Source organism: Myotis myotis, unplaced genomic scaffold (assembly GCF_014108235.1).
Source record: "Myotis myotis isolate mMyoMyo1 unplaced genomic scaffold, mMyoMyo1.p scaffold_m19_p_1, whole genome shotgun sequence".
NCBI classification, from domain to species: Eukaryota; Metazoa; Chordata; class Mammalia; order Chiroptera; family Vespertilionidae; genus Myotis; species Myotis myotis.
The window spans coordinates 139,467,233-139,489,595 of record NW_023416313.1 but is presented as its reverse complement, the minus strand read 5'-3'; the positions used below and the strand labels follow the sequence as shown (position 1 = coordinate 139,489,595).

Below are 22,363 nucleotides of genomic sequence, written 5' to 3'. Positions count from 1 at the left end.
GTTCAGTTTTTGGGGTATATGTCTTGATTCTTCTAAACCAGCGGTTCTCAACCTGTGGGTCGCAACCCCTTTGGGGGTCAAACGACCCTTTCACAGGGGTCGCCTAAGACCATCGGAAAACACATATATAATTCCATATTGTTTTTGTGATTAATCACTGTGCTTTCATTATGTTCAATTTGTAACAATGAAAATACATCCTGCATATCAGATATTTACATGACGATTCATAACAGTAGCAAAATTACAGTTATGAGGTAGCAACGAAAATAACTTTATGGTTGGGGGTCACCACAGCATGAGGAACTGTATTAAAGGGTCGCGGCATTAGGCAGGCCGAGAACCGCTGTTCTAAACAGTGACTGGACGTGCTCCGTCCGCCCATTCTTTTCCGTAGTGATCCTTGTTTTGGCAACTGTCTCCTTTTCCCCGGCTCACTTATCACTGCTTGTTCACAAAGCCTGCCTGTAGCTGCACAGGCCTGGCGCGTATACATTCGCTTCCGAAAAGGGACCGCATAGCAGCCCTCTCTTTGTAAGCGATTTAGGCCACTGAGGGTGTTTGAGGCTGCAGCCCTACAGACCTGCGCTGGTCTCTAGCTTGTTTGGCCACGAGAGGAGAACCGAGGGCGGGAGAGAAGGAGGAGGAGCCAGGCGTTTAATCCTGAAGGACTTTTAGGGACAAAAGCATTTACAGTGAGTACAGTCGGCAGATTCCCGGCTTTCCTGTTCTTTTATTTAAGAGAGAAGACCACAAGAGAAGGGAGAAAGGGTGGGCAGCTCTGATGGCTGTGTAGCTGCAGTTTCTGCCTGCTAGTTTGGTAGAGGAACATTCTCCTGATTTAAGCGTGTTGTGTTCAAATAGAATGTATTCTGCTAATGTCAGGTTTCGACTCACCACCTGCGGACTGTCAGGGAGATAGCAGAACCAGTCCTTGTTAGGAAGCAATCCATGGTATGTTTCTTCTGTTTCTATAAGATAATAGAGTGTGATTGGAAAACCTTTTCCATAGAGTAGAACAAAATAATACTCTTTAAAATCTTCACTGCTTTCAGCTTTTACACTTTAAATGTTGAATCTTCTTTGGATTTGTGGAAATGAAAAAATCTGATCTATGTTATTTTTAACAGTAGCTGGGATAAAGGTGGTATTATCTCTAATGCTGGAAAGGTGGCCACAGATAAACATTTGATGAGGGGGGCAGAGGTCACGGGTGCTGGTTGATCTGTCCTCTCACGGCTCTGGAGTCAGAGTTGTAACTGGGTGGGTACCTGTAAGCACCGAATCAGTGCTTTCATCTGCACCTTCAGGAGTTGTCTACTGACCTCTTCTTCTTTTTTAATTTCTCGGTGACTAGCAAGGAATCTTATTGCCAGATGCCTGGTAAAGGAAGAATACAAAATGTATAGCGCTTAGAAGAACACATAGACTTGTGCTGAATTTCCTGCTATTTATTTGCATTCAATTGGGAGAATTAATTTGATAGGAAAGCAAGCTTGAATAGTTGTGAAAAGGGCAGGGAAAATATACACAAAGATATTACTATAAGTCTTCAAAATGTGAAACAGTTTTCCTTTAAATTATAAACTTTACCTTTTAAATCAGATGTGACTTTGTAAAAATCAGAAATAAAGTTTGTTTACCTGAGGGTGGTCATTTAAATGTGAACTACTAGAAATAATAATTAAATGTTTATAGTAATTATTTTCCATGAAAATTGGTAGCTAATCAAATTTATGCCACTTCCCATGTTTGCTATGCTATTATGACACATATGATATTTCTTTTTCAGTGGCAAAGTTATATGTTATGGAAAGTAAATAGACAGAAGTTAAAATAAAACTTGAGTAAAGTGCTTTAGTTCTCTGGGTTAAGGAGATTTTCTTGTTTACAGTTGGATGAGTTAAATATAGAAACATCACATTCAGGTTGAAATTTTTTAATGCAGAAAAATTTTGTTTTGGCAGCTTGAATGTAAGGTTTATTTGTCATTTACTCATTTGTGATGCACACAGCTATGATTTTATTTAACATTATTTTTATTGTTATCTATATAACCACATATGTTTGTGTTGTCAGTCTTAAATTGTAAGCTCTCAGAGGGGATAATCTCCCATATTTGCTCCTCCGGAAAGAATTAGCAACACATAATGTGTAAATAATGATTTACAAAATGTGTTTGCACGGTGATAATTTCTTTCTTCCCATTAAGTAGGACAATTCTATTGGTGCTGTTTGTGTGCTTTGGTAAAATGGAAGGCCATTGCTTAGTAGCTACACAGCTCTCAGTACAGGCAGGATACTTCTAGTAGTTTTGTTATTTCTGAATAAATAGGTAATCACAGATTTTTAGTGACAGATGGGATCTTACAGATCATGGAGGCCAAGTTTGTCATTTTACAAACAAGGAAACGGGGACCCAGAAATGTGGAGCATCTTACCCTAAATCGCACAAACTGCACTGTGCTTGCTTGGTGCACAGCCTGATGGTATTTATAGAAATGTATGTTGGGACATAAATTGCACTGAGCCAAATCTTTGGCATGTTCTTTAGTTTACAGTATGATGTATATTCCAGAGAAGGCACAGCCTTGATTTAGGGGTTTCAGAGAAAACACCGTGACCAGGCATCCTTTATCAGCTGTGCAGGGCTCTTGGGCAGGCATCTAGGGGCGAGTGGGTGTGGGTGTAACTTAGAGAGTTCATTGTACACTGCCCTGCCATTTAGTTTTCTTGTTTGGATGAGTCTGGTTTCTTAGAAAAGGGAACCACTGTGACACCAGTGTCCCCGCTACTTACCCCCAGTTCTGTGACCTTGCACTGGAAACCTTTATTAACCTTTGTGTATCAGGTTCCTTCTCTGGGATTGTGATTCTAAGCAGATCCCCCAGAGGGCAGGAATTGATTAAAAATTAAAAATTGCTTTTGGGAATTAGAATCTGTCTTAGGCTAGGGTATAGATTTTTAAGAAGTAGTGTGGTAGCTTATTCTTCCTGAAGTTTTATCCCTCCCAGTGAAATTTTGATATCTTCTAATTAAAAATAGTCAGGTATGATAGTATTGTTATTTTAGAAAGGCATTTAAAAATGTAGGGTGTAGGTTCTTCCTCTTATACTCAGGCAGAGGAAACTGTTGAATTGAAGCCTAAAAGGCAGGTACCATTCTCAAAGGCAGGTACCAAAGCGATAAACCTATTTTATGACATAATATTTTACTTTTAGCAAATAACGTTGCTTTCAGAAATTTATCTGTAAACCCCCTTATTATTTAACTTAAAAATGTGATGCTCAATAAGTTGAGTAGGGCAGCATGGTGTAGCATTGGAATGTTTCGGAAACATGTCATAGGAATAACTTATTTTTTATTTTATTTATTTTAAAAATATTTTTTTATTGATTTTAGAGAGAGAAACATCAATGTGAGAGAGAAACATCAATTGGATGCCTCCTGCATACCCCAGTGATCAAACCTGCAACCCAGGCCTGTGCCCTGACTGGGAATCGAACCAGCATCCTTCTGGTGCACAGGACGATGATCAACCAACTCAGCCACACTGGCCAGGGCAGGAGTAACTTATTTTTAAGACTTTTGTTAATTCAACAAGTCTTTTAATTACCTGTGCTCATTCCTGTATGGAAAGTTACATGTTCCTAGTCAAATTGGGATCTTTCTTTACCTCCTTCCCCCATTTTTGTAGGTAAAATATTTTATAAAGAATGTTTATTGATTTTTAAATAGAGAGGAAGGGAGAGTGGGGAGAGAGTAAAAGTGAGAGAGAGAGAGAGAGAGAGAGAGAGAGAGAGAGAGAGAGAGAAACATCGATGTGAGAAGAACATTTATCCGCTTACCCAGGAACGAGTCTGCAACCTGGGCATGTGCCCTCACCCAGAATTGAACTGGCAACCCCTTCATGCCCAGGACAATGCCCAACCAACTGAGCCACACCAGCCAGAGCTGTTAAAGAATTTTTTGTTGATACTAAGTGACTATTCAGAATCTAAAGACATATGGGCTACTTTCTGATAATCACATTTAATTTTATATTTCATCTTTAGATGAAAGGAGCTATAAAGTGACTTGAATGTGTAGAACAAGAAAAAGTCTTTTAAAAGGATATGAAACCCATTGCCTTGGGTAAAAGAAGCTCCTAAAATTAAAAATAATGTCTATTTAAAATGTTTAGTGTACAAAGCCAAAAAGTTATTTTATAATACACTGGTAATTTATCTTTTACATAGCTAGATAATTTATCTTATCAACTTTATATTAAAAAGTAACCTTACCTTATTATGACCTACACTTATATCATTTTTCATGTATTTGATTAACATTTTAATGTTATGTGTTTAAGAGCAACTTATTACTCTTGAAATTCCAGAGCCTCAAAATTTCAGCATGACCAAATACCAATTTCGTTTAGGTTGAGAGTTAATTAATTCTAGATATATTCTATATAGGCCATGATTTATACTTTTCAGGAAAGTAAAGGTTTGGAATTACTACATGATATCTATTTATCTAACAAATCATAGAAAGAAGCAGCGTTCCCTGAATTCAGCACACTGTTTTCACCAGCTCAAGCATGTTCCCTCTCTTGTTTCCCATGTACTGAATATATTGGTTTCAGTAATCAAAATGATGCTTGGGTGCTTGTAGAAAAGCCCCAAACACGTGTGTGGCTTAAACAAGACAGAAGTTTGTCTTCCTCACAGTAAAAAAAGTCCAGGGCAGCAGTCCAGTAGTTGCTCGTTATCGTGTGGGATCCATGTTCCTACCACTTCGCTCTACCATCCTCTGTCTGACATACTCAGGGGCATCTTCTGGTCTGAGACGGCAACTGGAAGTCCACGTTACAGGCTAGGAGAAGGGGGAAAGCAGAAGGGCAAAAAGGGGGCCCCTCATAATTGAGTCAACTCTCTTTAAGCAGCTTTCCCAGACTTTCTACACAGGAGTAGTACTTGCATCTCATTGGTCAGAACTTAGCCACTTGGCCACACCTAGCTATGATGGAGATAGGGAATGCACTTTTAAATTCTTGGCAGGAATAGGCACAGCTGAAAATCAGGATGTTGTTACTAAGGAATGAGGAGAGAATCGATGTTGGGGTAGGCAATACCACATGGTTTTGTGTTCCTATTACATGCTGGGTCTTGGGGCTATGATGTAGAAACTTAAAACACCTCTTTCTGTTTTTGCTACGAGCTATGGTTTCTTAATTTAGAAATCTGGCTTAATTTAGAAATCCTGTTTCTTCTGTGAAGTATCATTTCTTTATTTGGCAATCTTGTCTGACTCTTGCTTTCTTCTTTCCTCTTGCCTTTCAGCTGTTTTGGAAAGAAGTAAGGCTTAGACTTCTCCATGTTAACCATGAGTGTGACACTTTCCCCCCTGAGGTCACAGGACCTGGATCCCATGGCTACTGACGCTTCACCCATGGCCATCAACTTGACACCCACCGTGGAGCAGGGTGAGGGAGAAGAGGCGGTGAAGGATATGGATTCTGACCAGCAGTATGAAAAGCCACCCCCTTTGCATACAGGGGCCGACTGGAAGATTGTCCTTCACTTACCTGAAATTGAGACCTGGCTCCGGATGACCTCTGAGAGAGTCCGGGACCTAACCCACTCAGTCCAGCAGGATTCAGACAGCAAGCATGTGGATGTGCATCTGGTTCAACTAAAGGTAAGGAAGGCTTCTGGGCTCAGGTCCATTCCAGACGGAAGACTGAAAAGGCTGTGGCACGTAGAGCCCGAGTTCTGTCATTCTCAGTGAGAAAAGTCTCAGAAAGAAACTAGAATAACCGGTGTGGGAACATTATCTTTGTAGATGAACATGGACAGAATTCTCTCCTGATTTTACTTCATGGGCTGAGTGTCTAGAATAAAACTGACCTTAGGGGATAATGCAGAAAAGTGGGGAGAATAAAATATTACAAAAGTTTTAGTAAATAGACTCTCATAGGTAAAACCTCAAACTGAGCTGTGGCTGTGTGTATGTATGTGTCTGTGATTATCTCCTGTTGGATGGATGCTACCGCTATGGTACACAGTGGGTCCTGGCGCAATAGGGAAGGGCATTGCTCTCTTTTTGGAATGAGTCATTTCATCCAGGCACAGTTCATCGTGTAGGGCAAGAGTTCCTTTTTAACAACTAATCTAAAGTTCAGACATTGAAAAATGTCTGGGGTGTTTAGAGGCCTTAACAAGCCTGACTGTTGATAATAATGAAATGAAGGTGCTAGTAAAGAGTGCTATAATAGAGATTTTGACCTAGGGACCCCAAAATACAGTGACTCTTGCCCTGCCATAGCCATTCCTCTATTCCAGGTTCCTGAGAAAAATGCATGTTCAGGTCAATGACTAGCAAAGCAAGGCAGGTTTATAACTAATCGGGGCAATGGACCCAAACCCCAGTGTACATTTCTAGTCAGTTGCATGAGATCTTAGGGAGAATTCTTTTACCTAAGACAGTTCATCCTAAATAATTTTGAAATCAAAGACCAGCTGGCCAGCATGGCTCAGTGGTTGAGCCTTGACCTATGAACGAGGGGGCCACAGTTCAGTTCCCAGTCAGGGCACATGCCTGGGTTGTGGGCTCGATCCCCAGTGTGGGGCATGCAGGAGGCAGCGGATCAGAGATTATCTCTCATCATTGATGCTTCTATCTCTCTTTCCCTCTCCTTTCCTCTCTGAAATCAATAAAAATATATTTAAAAGAGAAAACCAAAGACCAAACAGATTCTTGACTCTTAACACTCAAATGTCTTATGCAGCCATCAGGGTGAGAGGAAAGATGCGCAGGTGAGAGAACAGCAAGCAGAGCTGGCTCCGCTTTCTCGGCTGGTTCAGGGGATTCGGGACCCCGCTGCCACAGGAAGGAGTGTCCAAGAGGGGAAAGGAGGGGCTGAGGAGAAAGAGAAAACAAACAAGCCCGAATGCCAAGCTGACTGGGCTCTCACCGGTTCTTGAAAAAGAGACAGCACTAAAGGGTAACAGAAATGGCTAGGAACCAGCTTCAATGGAATGCAGGCCTGGCTGGTTTCCCGCTCTGGCAGCAGGGAAGAATGTGTCTCAGCCCCGAACACAGCTCCTTTAGTTAAAGGGGCAGCTCTGCGGCAACGTGGGGTGGGGTGAAATGGAGGCATGTAGCTCCCATAAGTAAATACAGGGTTGGGTTTTTAAGAAAAGTTGACTGTTGCTCTCCAAAGTCTTTCAGATTTACACAGAAAAAATGGTAAATGATAAAGGAGAATGGGGAGAAAATGGAAATCTCTTTAAAAGACTCCACTAAAAATGCTGTTTAGGGCTCCTAGAAACATTAATGTGTCGATTTACTTCATTTAATTACTTCAATAACACTGAAGTGAAGATGAAAACTTTTATTCCAAGTAGGAATGTAAAGTCTTTGTAAAATCAACCAAGGTTATGTTCAGTGTTTGAGAAATCACCTCTAAGGTGATTTGCTTATCTTTTCACATTGGAATTACCTATCATCTTCCTGCCTCCGTAGAAAGCATCTTACACCTGCCTCTATCCAGCTCTGTCGCACAGCATATCTGTCTCCTCTGCTGAGAAAAAAGCCCTAGCAATGTAGGAGGTCAAGACAACAATCGCATAGTGGTAGTTAATCAATGACTGAAAGGGATGAATTGAAATCATTTAATGTTAATTTAATTCTAGAGTTTCTATTAATACTTTTTTATGTTTATTTCATCAAGTGATTTTTACAACCATCATTCTCTTATAATGTTCTCAAATATTCTGTAATGATAGAGTACAAAGTCATCAACTCTGGTCACTGAGTTGTGGCCACCTCTAAGCTAGGGTTTAGTTTTGGACTCCTAATCTGCTTAACATTTCCCCTTTATTTGTGTGATATTTCCTTATTCAACCAAATAAGCATTGCGATGCATTTTTTAAAAAACGTATTTTTATTGATCTCAGAGAGGAAGGGAGACGGAGAGACAGAGAGAAACATGGATGAGAAAGAAAAATGATTGATCAGCTGCCTCATGCATGCCCCCTACTGGGGATTGAGCAGCAACCTGGGCATGTGCCCTGAAGGGGAATCAAATTGTGACTTCCTGGTTCATAGGCAAAGCAGAGGGGCAGGCCCAACTTGGCTCCTTCTGCCTTCGTGAATTACTCAATTTACTAATCCTATATAATAATCCATATAATAAAGAGGTAATATGTAAATTGACCATCATGCCCTTGCACAAGATGGCCACCCCCATGTGGTCACAAGATGGCTGCCACAAGATGGTCATCAGGGGAGGGCAGTTGGGGGCAATCGAGCTGGCAGGGGAGCAGTTAGGCGTCGATCAGGATGGCAGGGGAGTGGTTAGGGGGTGATCAGGCTGGCAGGCAGAAGCAGTTAGGGGGCAATCAGGCAGGCAGGCAGGCAGGCAGATGAGCGGTTGAGAGCCAGTAGTCCTGGCTTGTGAGGGATGTCCAACTGCCGGTTTAGGCCCGATCCCTGTGGGCAGTCAGACATCCCCTGAAGGGTCCCAGATTGGAGAGGGTGCAGGCTGGGCTGAGGGACAGCCCCCCTCCCAATGCACGAATTTTGTGCACCGGGCCTTTGGTTTACAATAAAAAACAACTGTCACAGGGATGGAAATATCATGATTTTAAGGGTCCATTTAGGTGCAGATAATTTCTGAATGTATAGATTCACTCTGGTATTTTCCCATGAGCCCCACCCAACTGCCTAATTGATATTTCTGCTTATGTCTCTAGTGAGCATCTCAAACCTGATATGCCCATCAACAAGCTCTTAATCTCCCCTCCCCATGCCTCCCCCCCTCCCCCAGTCTTCCCAATTTCAGTAAAAGTTACCACTCTTTGCATGATTCCCACTGCACCCCCCGCCCCTCCCCATGTACATGTATATGTCTATTAACAAGTTCTGGGTATCCATCTCCAAAACGTGCCCTGAAGCCATTCCTTCTCCCCAGCACTACTGCTGCTGCCCCTGCCTTCTCTTCTGAGAAACCCCCCTTCCCCCCAGAAAGGTCACTGCTGCTTGGGCTTCTTCTGGAGCCCCTCTGCTACCCTGCAGTTCATTCTCCACACAGTAGCCAACGGATCTATTAAAGATGTAAATCAGGTCATGTTAGGCCCTTGCTTCCTATTAGCTTACAATAAAACAAAAATCTCATTCTGTGGCTCTGCCTCTGCCAGCTTCTCTAGCCATGTTTCCTGTTACTTTCCCATTATTCATAAAGCTCCAGGCATATTGGAAATTCCAAAGAAATGTTAGGCTTCTTCTTGCCTCATAGCTTTTCCTGTTCCCTCTGCCAAGACACTCTCTTCCTCTGTCCTTGCCTGGCAGATTCTGGATCCTCATTAAACAGTCAGCCAGAGGTGCAGACAAGTTCTAACATGTAGAGACACAAGCCTTGGAGAAGTTTAGGAGGAAGGTGGGGCCTTTGCTGTGTTTGGTGAAGAGCAAGAACAAAAAAAACCTACCTCTACCTAATTTGTCTACATTCCTCACATGCCCTTTCACATTGCTTGCTCTAAATCATTATAGTCTTCTCTACCATTGTGTTGATGTATAACGTAAAAAAAATTACTTGAAAAATGCTGTTAAAAAACCCCAAAGTTCAACTGAGTAAATTTAAAGATCTATTTGCCTTTATTCAATAATTCATGAATCAAGCAGCATCCCATCTAGCAGAAAAACGGAAGGCTTTTATATGCAGAAAGGGAGGAGGGACAGGGAAAGAGTGGCTTGTTTCAGGCAAGGGCATCTCATTTTAGGGGGTAAAAAGGGTCTAACCAAGTGGATTACCTCACTAGTGCTGATCAGGAAATTCCAGACTGACTGACTAAGATTACATTCCTGAGAAGCTACAACTGCAGTTAGGTTAGGTCTCAGTTTGGTGACATGGGACTTAGCACAAATGACTCCATTTGGGCCAGTTGTATCTTTTTTATTGAACAATGCTTTTGGAAAATGCTTAGAGTAGAGTCAGCCTCTGGTTTTATATTAAACTAGAGGTCCGGTGCACAAAAATTTGTGCACTCAGCGGGGGTGTCCCCCAGCCCGGCCTGTGCCCTCTCGCAGTCTGGGACCCCTCGGGGGATGTCCACCTGCTGGCTTAGGCCCACTCCCCAGGGGGATTGGGCCTAAGCTGGCAGTCAGACATCCCTCTGGAAGCCCGGGAGCCCTTAGGGGATGTCCACTTGCCAGCGGGGAGCAGGCCTAAGCTGAAGTCGGACATCCTTAGCACTGCTGATGAGACGGGAGAGGCTCCTGCCACCACCGCTGTACTGGCAGCCGTCAGCCTGGCTTGTGGCTGAGCAGAGCTCCCCCTCTGGGAGCACACTGACCACCAGGGGGCAGCTACTGCATTGAGCGTCTGGCCCCTGGTGGTCAGTGTCTGTCATAGTGACCAGTCATTCGCAGTCGTTCAGCTGTCAGGGTCAATTTGCATATTATCATTTTATTATATAGGATAGAGGCCTTGTGCATGGGTGGGGATCAGCTGGTTTGCCCTGAAGGGTGTCCTGGATCAGGGTGGGGGTCCCACTGGGGTGCCTGGCCAGCTTGGGTATGGGGCTGAGGGCTGTTTTCAGACTGGCCACACCCCCTCCAGGATGGGGGTCCCCACTGGGGTGCCTGGCCAGCCTGGGTGAGGGGCTGATGGCTGTTTTCAGGCTGGCCACACCCCCCAGCGACCCAAGCTCCTAGCCTCTCCTTTTTTTCTTTTTTTCTTTTTTCAACGCCTCCTTGAGTGGAGGCCAAGGTGGGCTGGAAGCAGGTATCTGGGATTTATTTATCTTCTATAATTGAAACTTTGTAGCCTTGAGCAGAGCCCAGATCCAAAGGCAACCCAGGCTCCCAGCCCCTCCTTGAGTGGAGGCCACAGCCAGCTGGAAGCAAGTATCGGGGATTTATTTATCTTCTATAATTAAAACTTTGTAGCCTTGAGCAGAGCCCAAGGCTGGCCAGGGCAGGCGGGAAGCTTGGCTTCCTCCATTGCCAGAGGCAACACAAGCCTCCTGCTCACTCCAGCTCCGTGGCCGCTGCCATCTTAGTTGGGTTAATTTGCATAGTCACTCCTGATTGGCTGGTGGGCGTGTAGCCGAGTGGCAGAGTGATAGTTAATTTACATCTTTCTCCTTTATTAGTGTAGATGTTTTATATCTCAATGTAGCTATTCCTGATACCTCTTCTTAAAACATGTATCCCCCTTTCATGCAATTATCTAGCCCATTTTTCAGCTTATTTTGTATGATGGTTCGTATCACTAGCTGCAGTTCTCTTGTTTGCTTATCTGTGTTAGCCCCAAGGACCTCAAATGTTTAATTCTCCACTGTATCTCTGTTGCTTAGGACAAGGACCTTACATGGTGTGGGCTCAGTTCACCTGTTGGATAGACGAGTCCAAGTTTGTATGGTCAGTGCCTTCTCTCCCATATACAGGCTTGCACCTGATGTCACATGGGGAAGGCTGCTTGGTGCGGACTGAATTAGGACAAAGGCATTGGATGAATTAAAACCCAAGTGCTTGGGAGCATTACTGTCCATCTGGGAGTGTCTGTTTCAGAAGTCTTGGAGAGCTTGCCTGGGGAGTCTGCCTGGGAGAATCTGTTCTTCTTTCTGTAGGTGGCTGTGCCTGGTTCTCCTCCCCGCTCTCCCCATTTCTGTGTGACTCCTTCTTTAGCAAGGGTTGCAGTCAGTAAGTGTACTCTTAGGTCTTCTAGACCTGGAGCCACTCTTTGTCTTTAAAGGTAACGTTATCTTCTTGTTCATTGTGCTGATCTTAAAATTTATTTATCAGAGACTGCTCTTATCAGCCTTATTTCCAAGTTCTTAGGGGAAGTTTTATTGTAACCCCCAGGATGAACTACAAACCACTATTATAATATTCCCATGTTAGGGGAGGAGAGGAGTGATTGTTCTAGAGAGTGAATAAAAACATCTAACCTTAAGATTAAAATGTGGAAACAATGCAATATATTATACTTATGTCATTTTTTCCATTTTTTAAAACTGAAAATGTAATCCACATACTTTGCTTATGCTTCCAGATATTCTTTAGTAAGAACTACGAGAAGCCAGCTGAGCCATTTTTAGAAACTCTGCCTCTCCTTCTCCCTGTCCTCCTTCGGATTCAGACACTGTGCTGGGAGGGAAAGTCAGACCAGGACCCTTAAAAGATTTTGACTTTAACTGAGACTTCTGATCTGGATGAATGTATTTAGGTTTTAAATAAGCAAATTAGGCACCTCTGCTTACTGATTAACAGTCTTCTTGGAGAAAATATTATCTGTATCCTAGAAACATGATAGCAAGAAAGAGGCGATGCGTAGGCTAGTTGCATAAGCGAAATGATGTGGCTGGATGGCAAAGAGAAGTGAGTTAGCTGGAATCAGCTCCCCAAACAATCCCCTTTAGATACATTTTATTCTCAGCCGCCTCCAGGTGAAATTTGTGTCGGTTCTTTGATTTTGGCCGGATTCTCAAAATTAGAACCCAGTGGCTCACATGGGGTCTGGATGGTTTGCTGGAAAAAGGCTTGAATTCTCTCCACAGCTGGGGTTGGCACTTCAGAGGTGCCTGCCGGACTGAAGATGGTGGAAGTCTTGGGATGATGGAGCTCTTAGGAGAGGATTCACCCTCACCATGTGGAGAGGAGTCTGCCCCTGCTCAGGAGGGAGGAGAGGGCGTGGTGGTTTGTGGTAAAGTGTTCCCAGCCCTGGAGCCCATCCTGAGCAGCCACCCCCAGGGCAGCGTGGGAATGCAGTGAGGGGAGAGGGCTATGGGTGTGACTGGGAGGACCTGTCTCAGCTGACTCTCCCCCTGGGCTTCTCCCCTCCCCTTGTTCAGCGGGTGTAGGGAAGTGTCCTCTGCCTCCCACTGTCGCAGTGTTATAGCTGAGCTCTGCCTGAGGCGGCAGACATGCTACCAAAGCGACAGCCATGGAGCCCAGGGTCTGCTGGCTGTGACGGTGCGCAAGTCAGGGCTGATTCTTGGGCACATCTACAATGCCCTAGGAGTCTCAGAAATTCTTGATAAGGGGAATTCTGAGTGGAACTAGACTCCTAACATCAGTAGTTTGGGGAGTGGAGAATTCTGAGCCTGAAACATTCAGTATCTACTATTTTTGAGTGGTTTCTTAGCTTAGCATCTTAAGCTAAGTAAGCACCAGTTTAAGTTTGAAGACAAAATATCTTTGTTTGGGGGGAAGTACGTAAATATTTTTCTTTCTACCCTTTAGACAATATTCATTGTGTAAAATTTATGCCTTTCTTTGAGTCAAGGCCAGAATACAGAATAGTTAGATAGTTACTGTTTTAGACCACTCTCAACTTTCCTCAACATTTTTGATATGTACTTAAACTTTGGAAAATATTATGGAAGTAAATGTAGCCTGGTGCAAATTTTTGCAGCATCATTGCTTTTTGTTTATTTCATCACAAGTAGGAATGCAAGGGTTTTGAAGAGGGGATATGAATGAAATCTGGGGTCCTTTTGAGTAGAGGTATTAATAGCTACCCTAAACTGGGGAGAGAACTTTTTTTTCTGTCTCTTCATTATTTTCTGCTACTTTGTCTAGTCTCCCCCTTCAAAATTTTACATCTCAAAAGAGGGAAAACGCGATATAATTAAAGTGAAATGGCACTGATGTGTGAATTACTAGTATCCCAACATGGAAGTGGGTAGAGCAAGAGATGAACAACTTTAATGAAGAAATGTTAACAAATAACTGATTTCTAGATATGGTATGCATAAAACGACAGTTGTGGTACTCATCTTTGGCTGCGCAGTAAAATCTCCTGGGAAGCTTTAAAAAACCCATTTCCCAGGCCATGTGCCAGACTAGCTACATCAGAATCTGGGCTTGGACCTAAAGCATCAGGACTTTTAAAGGCTCCTCACGTGATTCCAGTGCAGTTGGAGCTGACAACCCCTGGCGGAGATGTTTTTGAGCAGAGGGCGTTTGGATACATCTTGCTTGTTCCATGCATTCTCCCTTATCTCCAAAAGGACAGCCATGGGTTTCTTTATTTAGGAGTAAAGACTCCTCCATGATTCTGAACTCTTCAGTTTCTCAAGTGACTCATAAAGTCAGTTAAAAACAATGGGAGGGAGGGAGGTAAGTCCATGCCAGTCACTAGATCATACATTTTAATGTACTACCTTATGTTGTTCTCTTAAAATTTTTTATACACAAAAGAAAAACCAAATCCAGATAGAGTAAATGTTTCTGTCTCACTTAATTCTCACAATGTTTTGAACTGGAAATTATTTGACAGAGGGGTTCAGGCACAGGGCTGCCTCCCTATAGTGGTTGTATATGAATAGCCCCTCTTGAGGTTGTGCAGTGCACCACCTGCACAGCTTTCTAAGGCCTCCTGCCCAGGCGGGGAGAGAGCCTGAGAGAGAGTGCTTTGAGTATGAAAGACAGAGGGCCTCTTTCCCTGGAGCCCAGGAATGATGAATGACATTATCACTGAGCTTAGTGGAGACGTTTTGAAGGACCATAAATACTTTGAATGCCTCAGAGGAGTCTGGGCTTGATCCAGTGATCATAAAGACATCTGCAAACAAAGAAACACATGGTAAAAACCCGTGTCTTGGGATGAGTTTGCAGGCATGTGCACGTGACCTGGGAAAGGGAGGGAGTGAGACAGTAATGAGGATGGATGTTTATGGAGTGTCTGGGCTTTGGTGGTGGATGTGGGAAGAAAGGAAAAGCCCATCAGACCAAGGAACTGATGCAACCCCAGAGAGGCAGCAGGGAAGTCAGAGCCCACTGGTTCTCTGTGGCTTCATTTGCTGTCATCAGGCTCAAGCTGAACTGATATGTCTATTGTCACTTGGTGTGAGGACTGAGGGCTGTATTTTTTCTTTTTTATAAATGTGAATAGAATAAAAAGGAACAGAATAGAAATTGCTGCTGTGCTCATTTCAGCAGCGTGGGTTTTCCGTGTAAGCTGCTTCTGTTGCTCTGTGACACTGTAATGCACAAATTTTCCTCATTATTCGAATGAGGCAAATACGCCAAATGCATCACTAAATGGAAAAGGAAGGTGTGAGATGAACATGGGAAGTAATCTGCTCCTTTCCCGAAGAAGAGGGAAGGGGGGAGGGTCCGCTGGAGAATCGGTTCACATGGAAGGACACTGGCCTTCGGAGGCAAATTAGGAAGAAAGTCTTCAGTGTTTCTTGCAGTTTTCCCTCTTTCCAGAAACCTAATTTCTATCAAAAGACCCGATAAAGTAATTCAGAAAATAGTTGTAACAATGGCTGTAGCTCAAACTTTGCCTCTGCGGGGAGTTAATGTTATCACACCGATCGTCTCTGTATTTGAGGGAGTCATGCATTAGTAAGAAGGTGGGGAGAGCCCTAGCCAGTTTGGCTCAGTGGACAGAACGTCAGCCTGTGGGCTGAAGGGTCCCAGGTTCGATTCTGGCCAAGGGCACATGCCTGGGTTGCGGGTTCAATCCCCAGTAGGGGCTGTGCAGGAGGCAGCCAATCAATGATTCTCTCTCATCATTGATGTTTCTATCTCTCTCTGCTTCTCCCTTCCTCTCTGAAATCATTAAAGAAATATATTTTTTAAAAAGTTAAAAAAAAAAAGATGGGGAGAGAGTCCTGCAAATACCTGTATAGAAAGCTGCCTCCTTTATGCATAGGTATATGTCTCATCCTGGAAATCTCTGTAATTGTGGGAGTCAGACATTAGTAACAAGATGGGGAGCGAATCCTTCAAATAACCACATAAAAAGATACTTCCTTTATGTGTAGGTCTATGCCCCATCCTGGAAATAACTAGGAGTGAAATGTTGTTTTAAAAAACATTTTAACTCAGTGTTTACCTCCCGTAGCTTCCAGCTGCCCGCCCAGATAAAGTCTAAATGCCTGGGCACAGCCTGTAATTACCTTCACAATCTGGACCCAGCTGGCTTATTGTTTCTCCTGACATTTCCTTTCCTGTACCTCTAAATAGTAGGTCCTTTCAGAAATCCATTCCTTGGAACATGGTTTCCCTCTCCCTGGGAAATCACCTCACTCCTTACCCCAAACTTCTCTCTCAGAAAATTGCTACGCATCCCTGAATCATAGCAAAAAATGTCACCTACCTGGTGAAACCATCTTTAAGACCAATCTGATTGATCCTTGTATGGGTTCACCCCTTACTGTAGCATGGTGGTGGAAACAGCGTTCAATCTGAGTTATTATTACTCTAGCTATAATGAGGAATCTTGTTGTTTTTTTTCCTATCCCATAACTGTGTATCTCTATTGATACATTTGTATGATTTCAAAATCAGGACAGAAGAAAACAATCAGCATACAAAACATCTCCTCTGATTATTTTGTTGGACAGATAAAAGCCTCTATACCTAGACCTGTGAATAATTAGCAGGCCTTCCCCAGGTAATGTTAGTTCCCATCCCTCTGCTGGAATCTGAGGGCGTGCGCTTTTTCACTTTGTTCGACCTTTGACAAGACATCCTGGATACTTTGCACTTTAGAGATATGACTTGGGCGGATCCTCACCTCAAAACTCTGCAGTTTCAAAAATAATGCACTAATGAACATTCAGAGGTAAATCATATTGATAATGAAAACTAGGGCATGAGCGGGGGGGGGGGGGGGGTAGAGGGTAACGTGGGGACAAGGACACATATGTAATATCTTAATCAATAAAAATATATTAAAAAAAAAAGAATTGTTATTGCAAGGAGATATATTCAAAGATGATGAAGTATTTTAATTTACTTATTTGAGTTTTTATGTACTATATTTTATAGATAAATGTAGGATTCGTATAAGAGGATATATAGATAACTCATTATTGTTGCAAAAACTATTTATTAAACACCCATGTGGGACTTGATGATTTGCTGGGTTCTATTTAAATGTGTTGTTAACTCTAGTAGTTCTCCCTAGAGTTTATATATATTTTTGGATTCTGGTCTTATACATTGAGTAATGAGCTCGATAAATCAAAATTAATCTAAACTCTGCATGGATTAGTATAGTAGCTGCATTATTTTTTGTGCTTATGATGATATACTTTCCATTTTTTATCTTTTCTGTTTATGATCTATATGTAACTCTTCTTAATTAGTTATAAACCTGAGGTATCTGTTTTTAAAATATTTCTTTTTAAACTTTCATAAATAAAGTTTTAGATGTGTAAAAATCTATTATGTTAGAAAAGTGGTAAATTTTCTTAGGTTTTAAAAATTGTTGGGATTAGCGTTCCCTATAATCTACAAGCAATTATTTTTTCTGTCACAGGATCATAAATAAGAATAAATATTTCATGACTGTTTAATGTGGTTATCCTAAAATTTAGTACATCCTTTACAATGCAGCTCCATAAATGTGTTGCAGGTTTCCAGAACAAATTTATTAGAGCTCACAGCACAAGGCGTTCTAAAGAATATGCACTTATTTAATAGAATTTTATGGTCTCTGCTTTTATCTTAAAAAGCAAATGTAGTATATTGTATTCCTTATAAAAATTAGGTTCTTTTGTTTATTTTACTTTGGTCTTTTATTGATATTTTTGTATACTTATTAGTCAAAGATAATGAACAAAAGTCTTATTCCAAATTGAAGCTATTTAAGATGATGATGCTTTTCTTACGTTATGACTTCAGCTAGACATTACAGCACAAATCCTAGACTCACTACTCTTCTCGTCCACATCTAACTTAAAGCTATTAACCAAGGCTCAGCACACAGCTCCTCTCTCTGCTGCAGAGCCGTCCTGGGTGCTCTTCCCCACACTCTGAGATAGCACCCACTCTCCTGACCCATAATTTAGCACCAGTGTTTGCTATCTTGCATTCTTCTTTGCTTTTTCATATGTTGTTTTCTAAATTCCTCAAAGAAGTCTAAATGCTTTTTAAGGGAAATTTTTCCCACTTCTTTTTTTATAAAACATTTTTGGTCAGCTGATTGACTGAATCCTCACATGCCATTTTAAACTTTTCCTTCTGCTCTAAGTGGCATTAGCATGCCAGGGAAACCATAACTTCCCAAGGATATTTCAGTGAAATAAAATGTACTTACAAGCATTTTTAAAATTAATATAATTATTCACAGAAGTTTGGTGTTAGGGCTTGGCCAAAACAAGCAGAATTTTGCTGGAATTAACTCAGAGCAAAATTTGACATTTTCCTAATAAGAATGAGGTGTTGAGTAACCTTAATGAAGTTCCTTTTAAGACAACAGACTCCAGTTAATATAACCCAAAGTTTGGGCCAAATTAAATCTCTAAGTTCTATGAACTTTTTAAAATCACTTAAATTCTTCTAAATTGTTAGTGTAACACATATTTATGTTTGAGAGAAGTGGAATTATGAATCCAACTCCATCTTGGACTACTTGGCGGCTTAATATCAATTTACATCCATTCTCTGCCCAAGTGAGAGCTGGTATGGAAATGTGCTTGCCCATGACATTCTAACAGCTTCTCTGGTAGGAGTCTTGATTTCAAAGGTTAAAACAGGTACACCAATATATTTAAGTAAGTCATAAATCCATCCATGCACACTGCCTTTTCTGTGGTAGGAGAGCACAGGGGAGGAATCAGAAATGAAATACACTCACATTTTGATTAATGATGCTTGGGACCGAAGGCCCTCTTGCAAGGGAGGAAAAGCATCTATAAATCAGGCGAAGCTGAGCTTTTTCTCTGTAGTTGGATAACAACAGTACCTCAGTGGCAGCTTCTCTTTGTTCTTAACTGCTTGGAATGGGACCAAAATCCGGTGTCCAAGTTCTGTCATTAACCTTATGATGTGGCAACACCTCCCTTTTCTGGGTCTCAGCTTTCTCATTTGTAAAATGAGGGACCTACGGGTCCAGCCCTAACATTTTGTGAAGATAACCAGGCACACCCTAAGCAAACTGTAAATTCTGCCAAGTGGGTGGCTCTTGCTGCATCTGGATGAGGACCCTTCCTTCCTCTTAAAGCTCAAGTCTGTACTCTGCTAATAGTAATACTAATCAGCTACCTAGTATTTCTGCTAGCTTTCCTCTGAGTGGTTCGCATGCATTATCCCAGTTAATCTATACCTAGACATCTGTTGAGGGACTTGAGTCACGGAGGGGTTAATTGACTTGATTATGGGCACATAGCTAGAAAGCGGTGGAGCTAGGAGAAAAACTAGGTCTTTCTAATCCTCAAGTCTGTGCTAACCTTTTCTAGATTATACATTTCTTTGAGAATATGATGAAAACTGTAAACCATCTTCTCAAGGTATTGTACACACATACCCATGATATTTTGCATACTGTTTCAAGAGATCCTTTGAAACCCATTCTCTGAGATTCCAAGTTAACTCTTGTAGTATACCCTATATTATACTGCTTTTTCAGGTTTGTTTTTTTGCTGATTTCAAAATGGGAAAATCCTAAGAGAGAGAGAGAGAGAGAGAGAGAGAGAGAGAGAGAGAGAGAGAGAGAGAGAGAGAGAGAGAGAGATTGGAAATGCATACCTTATTCCTTTATTCCACGGTCTTATGTTTAGTAGAAAATAGTTACCTGGATTCTAGTTTGTGTTTGGTTTCTTCACATTCATGAATGTCCGAGGTTTTGGGGAGCTTCCCAGTCCCAGGTAGATGGTGGGATTGCAGGAGAGATCTTCGCCTTGAAAAATTAACTTTCCAGTCTGCTCTTTAATACCTGAATTTCTCTCTCCTCCACAAGGGTTTTCTTTCTATAATTAGAGATAAAGCATTACAGAAACACGTCATTGGGAGAAGTAATGCATGGGCTTACATTCACATCAAGAATCCCAGAGGCTTTCTTACAAAAGGGTTTCTAATGGAAGAGAGGGCTCTGGGCCCATGAAAGGTAGAGGGAAGGGAAAGGCTTCAGAAAGAGGCCCTGTCCATAAACCCCAATTTTTTACTTCAAGGCTGAGGAATGCTGATCTAATTCAAGCAGAAGAAACTAGATTCTAAACACAGCACGTTGGTCATAACTGCTAAAACACTTAAAGGTATCCTTAAAACTGGGTAAGGCTGACTCCTAGAGTTTATAGGGCATATGGGAATGTCCCAGTCCCTTTTTTTTTTTTTTTAAAGAAGTATTGACAATCATTTATAAATTAGAACATAAAATCCTTTAACAGATTTGGCAAAAACTAGTCTTGTAACGTAGGAGTGGTTTGCTTATTCATCTTTGACAAACAAAAAGAACATGGCATTATTTACATGAGGTACAAATAAAATCCATTGTAAGTGAGATTGGATATTACATGAGGAAAGAAAAAGTAAAAAGCATGTGAGTACAGGAGTACCAGCTACTGAACTTATCTTCATTATTGAAAAGTTCTTTTAAAGAAAATAATATTCCTGCAACAAAGCATAGATAATCCTTTAGAATTAAAAAAAAAGATTGACAACTTATTTTAAAGGTTTGATAATACTACAATTTCATGGAAATCATGCTTTTAACCTGGTAATGAAAAATGTTTATCGGTAAAGAATCTCTCTCCTCTTGGCCAATGAAAATAAATAACCTGACCAATATTTGGCGAACACGTTCACTATGGAATGAATTGTAAAGAAAGGGAAGCTGCATTTTCAAAAGTTGCATTTTCAATCACCTCTTTTTTGATGGTGGCTCATTTAGTGCCTCAGATTTCAGAAGCACGTTGGGAATAATGAAAGATTGATGCTTCATTAGTATCAGCCAGCGTATAATGCTGGCATGGGAGTTCTTCCAATCAGTGACAGTCAGTTGTCATCCTGTTCCTCTGCCTCCTCCTCTCCCCTCCACATTCCTGCTGGCCTAGTGCCAGCAGTGAGGCAAAGTGGAAAGCCCCCAGGATGTGAAGACAGCCGGCCTGGTTCTGATCCTGTCTCTTACTAGAAGTTAGACACCAAGCAAAATGCAGTAATTTCTACAAGTCTTACTCTCCTTAGCTGAAATATTTACATCTAAAGGCTGTTGCAAAAATAAAGTCAGATCATTCTTTATAAAAACTCTAAATCTCTCAGGTGCTACATACATGTTAGTAGTTCTGCTTTTGATTATAAGTTCTCAGTCCACACACTGCGTGCTATTTTTGTGACTATGGCAGAGTGAGTTTCCAAGTGTGTGTATGTATATGTGTTAGATTTGTGGCAACTGTATATACTGCCAATCATAATACACTCTTCTATGATTTGCTTTTGGCCATTAAAACACTATAAAATATAGCCTTAATTGACGAGGCCTGCAAGGAGTAGGATATTTTTACTTAAAAGAATGGAATAAACAAATTTGATTTTATATCATGCAAAAAATATTCTACTGTGTGTTACTATACTTTCTCCCCATTTCAAGTGCTTGGCATTGAATGTACCTAAATCTTTCTTGGATTAAGGGTACTGCAGCTGTTGACATCATCACTTAAAACGTTTTCACAAAATAGAGCAATGTAGATTTAGATGTCCTAAGAGAGTTATGTTCAAGTTTCCTCTTTCTTAAATACCCTTTTTTGGGATTTGTTTTTCTCCTAAAAAGTGGAGTAAGGGGAGGATCCAGTTAATTGATGATCTTCGTTAATTATAGTTTTACGGTGAAGAGAGCTCCAGTTTGGGCCAGTTCTGTCTTTAGAAGGCCTCTTTAGATCCCAAATATAGAAACAAGTATTTTATATGAATTTGTTTATTATATCTTGTTTAAAATAGCAAAATATTAAGAAAAACACAAATGGGAAAGTGGCTTCATTATTATATTTCATCTATCTAATAATCTGGTAGTGGAAAAAGTTACTTGACTTGGGGAAAATGTTTTTTTAGATTTGCAAATAGATTGGAGTTTGGAAATACCTGTGAACCAAAATCCCTTCTGCTTTGTGCAGGTCTAAAAGTCAAATTAGCCTTTTGCTAATTTGCCTGATTCCCTAAGCCTAAATTTTATACTGGCTGGATATAAGAAAATAAGATATTTTGTAGCTTCAGGGTATGTTGATATAATCAAAACTTTTAAGTAGAAAATATGAGCTTCCTAATCTCTTACAAATCCATTCAGTGAGCTGAGTAACTTATTCTTTCAAAAAATCTGGCCCTGCTTTCAATACTCCAGCTTCTATTTTCTGCTTCCTTCCATTTATCAGTTTCTTTCTGGTCGATTCTGCGGAACTAGCACAAAGGATATAGCTTTCTTGGCATAAAGCTATTTATTTGCTAGTGTGTAAACCAGCATTTAGGAAACTTGTGAAATTAGCATGATCATGCCCAGGTAAGGAAACCAGGCTGTAGGCATAGCAGCTCCTTAGAGAAACCTATTTTTGACTAATTTATTCCTGTATCTTCTGGTTGTCTCCTAAGCACAAGAGGGTTGATTTTCTGTTGTGTTGATATTTAAACAAAACATTCAATACTTTTT

General features: G+C 41.3%; 1 protein-coding gene across 2 annotated transcripts in view; it reads left to right on the top strand.

Moving 5' to 3' along the window:
* Positions 1–5,329: 5,329 nt before the first annotated feature.
* AKAP6 (A-kinase anchoring protein 6) overlaps positions 5,330–22,363 on the top strand; it is a 410,196-nt gene continuing 393,162 nt past the window's right edge. For both annotated transcript variants that reach the window (XM_036353461.1, XM_036353459.1), the window contains exon 1: positions 5,330–5,682. In XM_036353461.1, the coding sequence (XP_036209354.1) occupies positions 5,359–5,682 (324 nt within the window). In that variant the 5' untranslated portion in view covers positions 5,330–5,358. The remainder of the gene's footprint in view (positions 5,683–22,363) is intronic.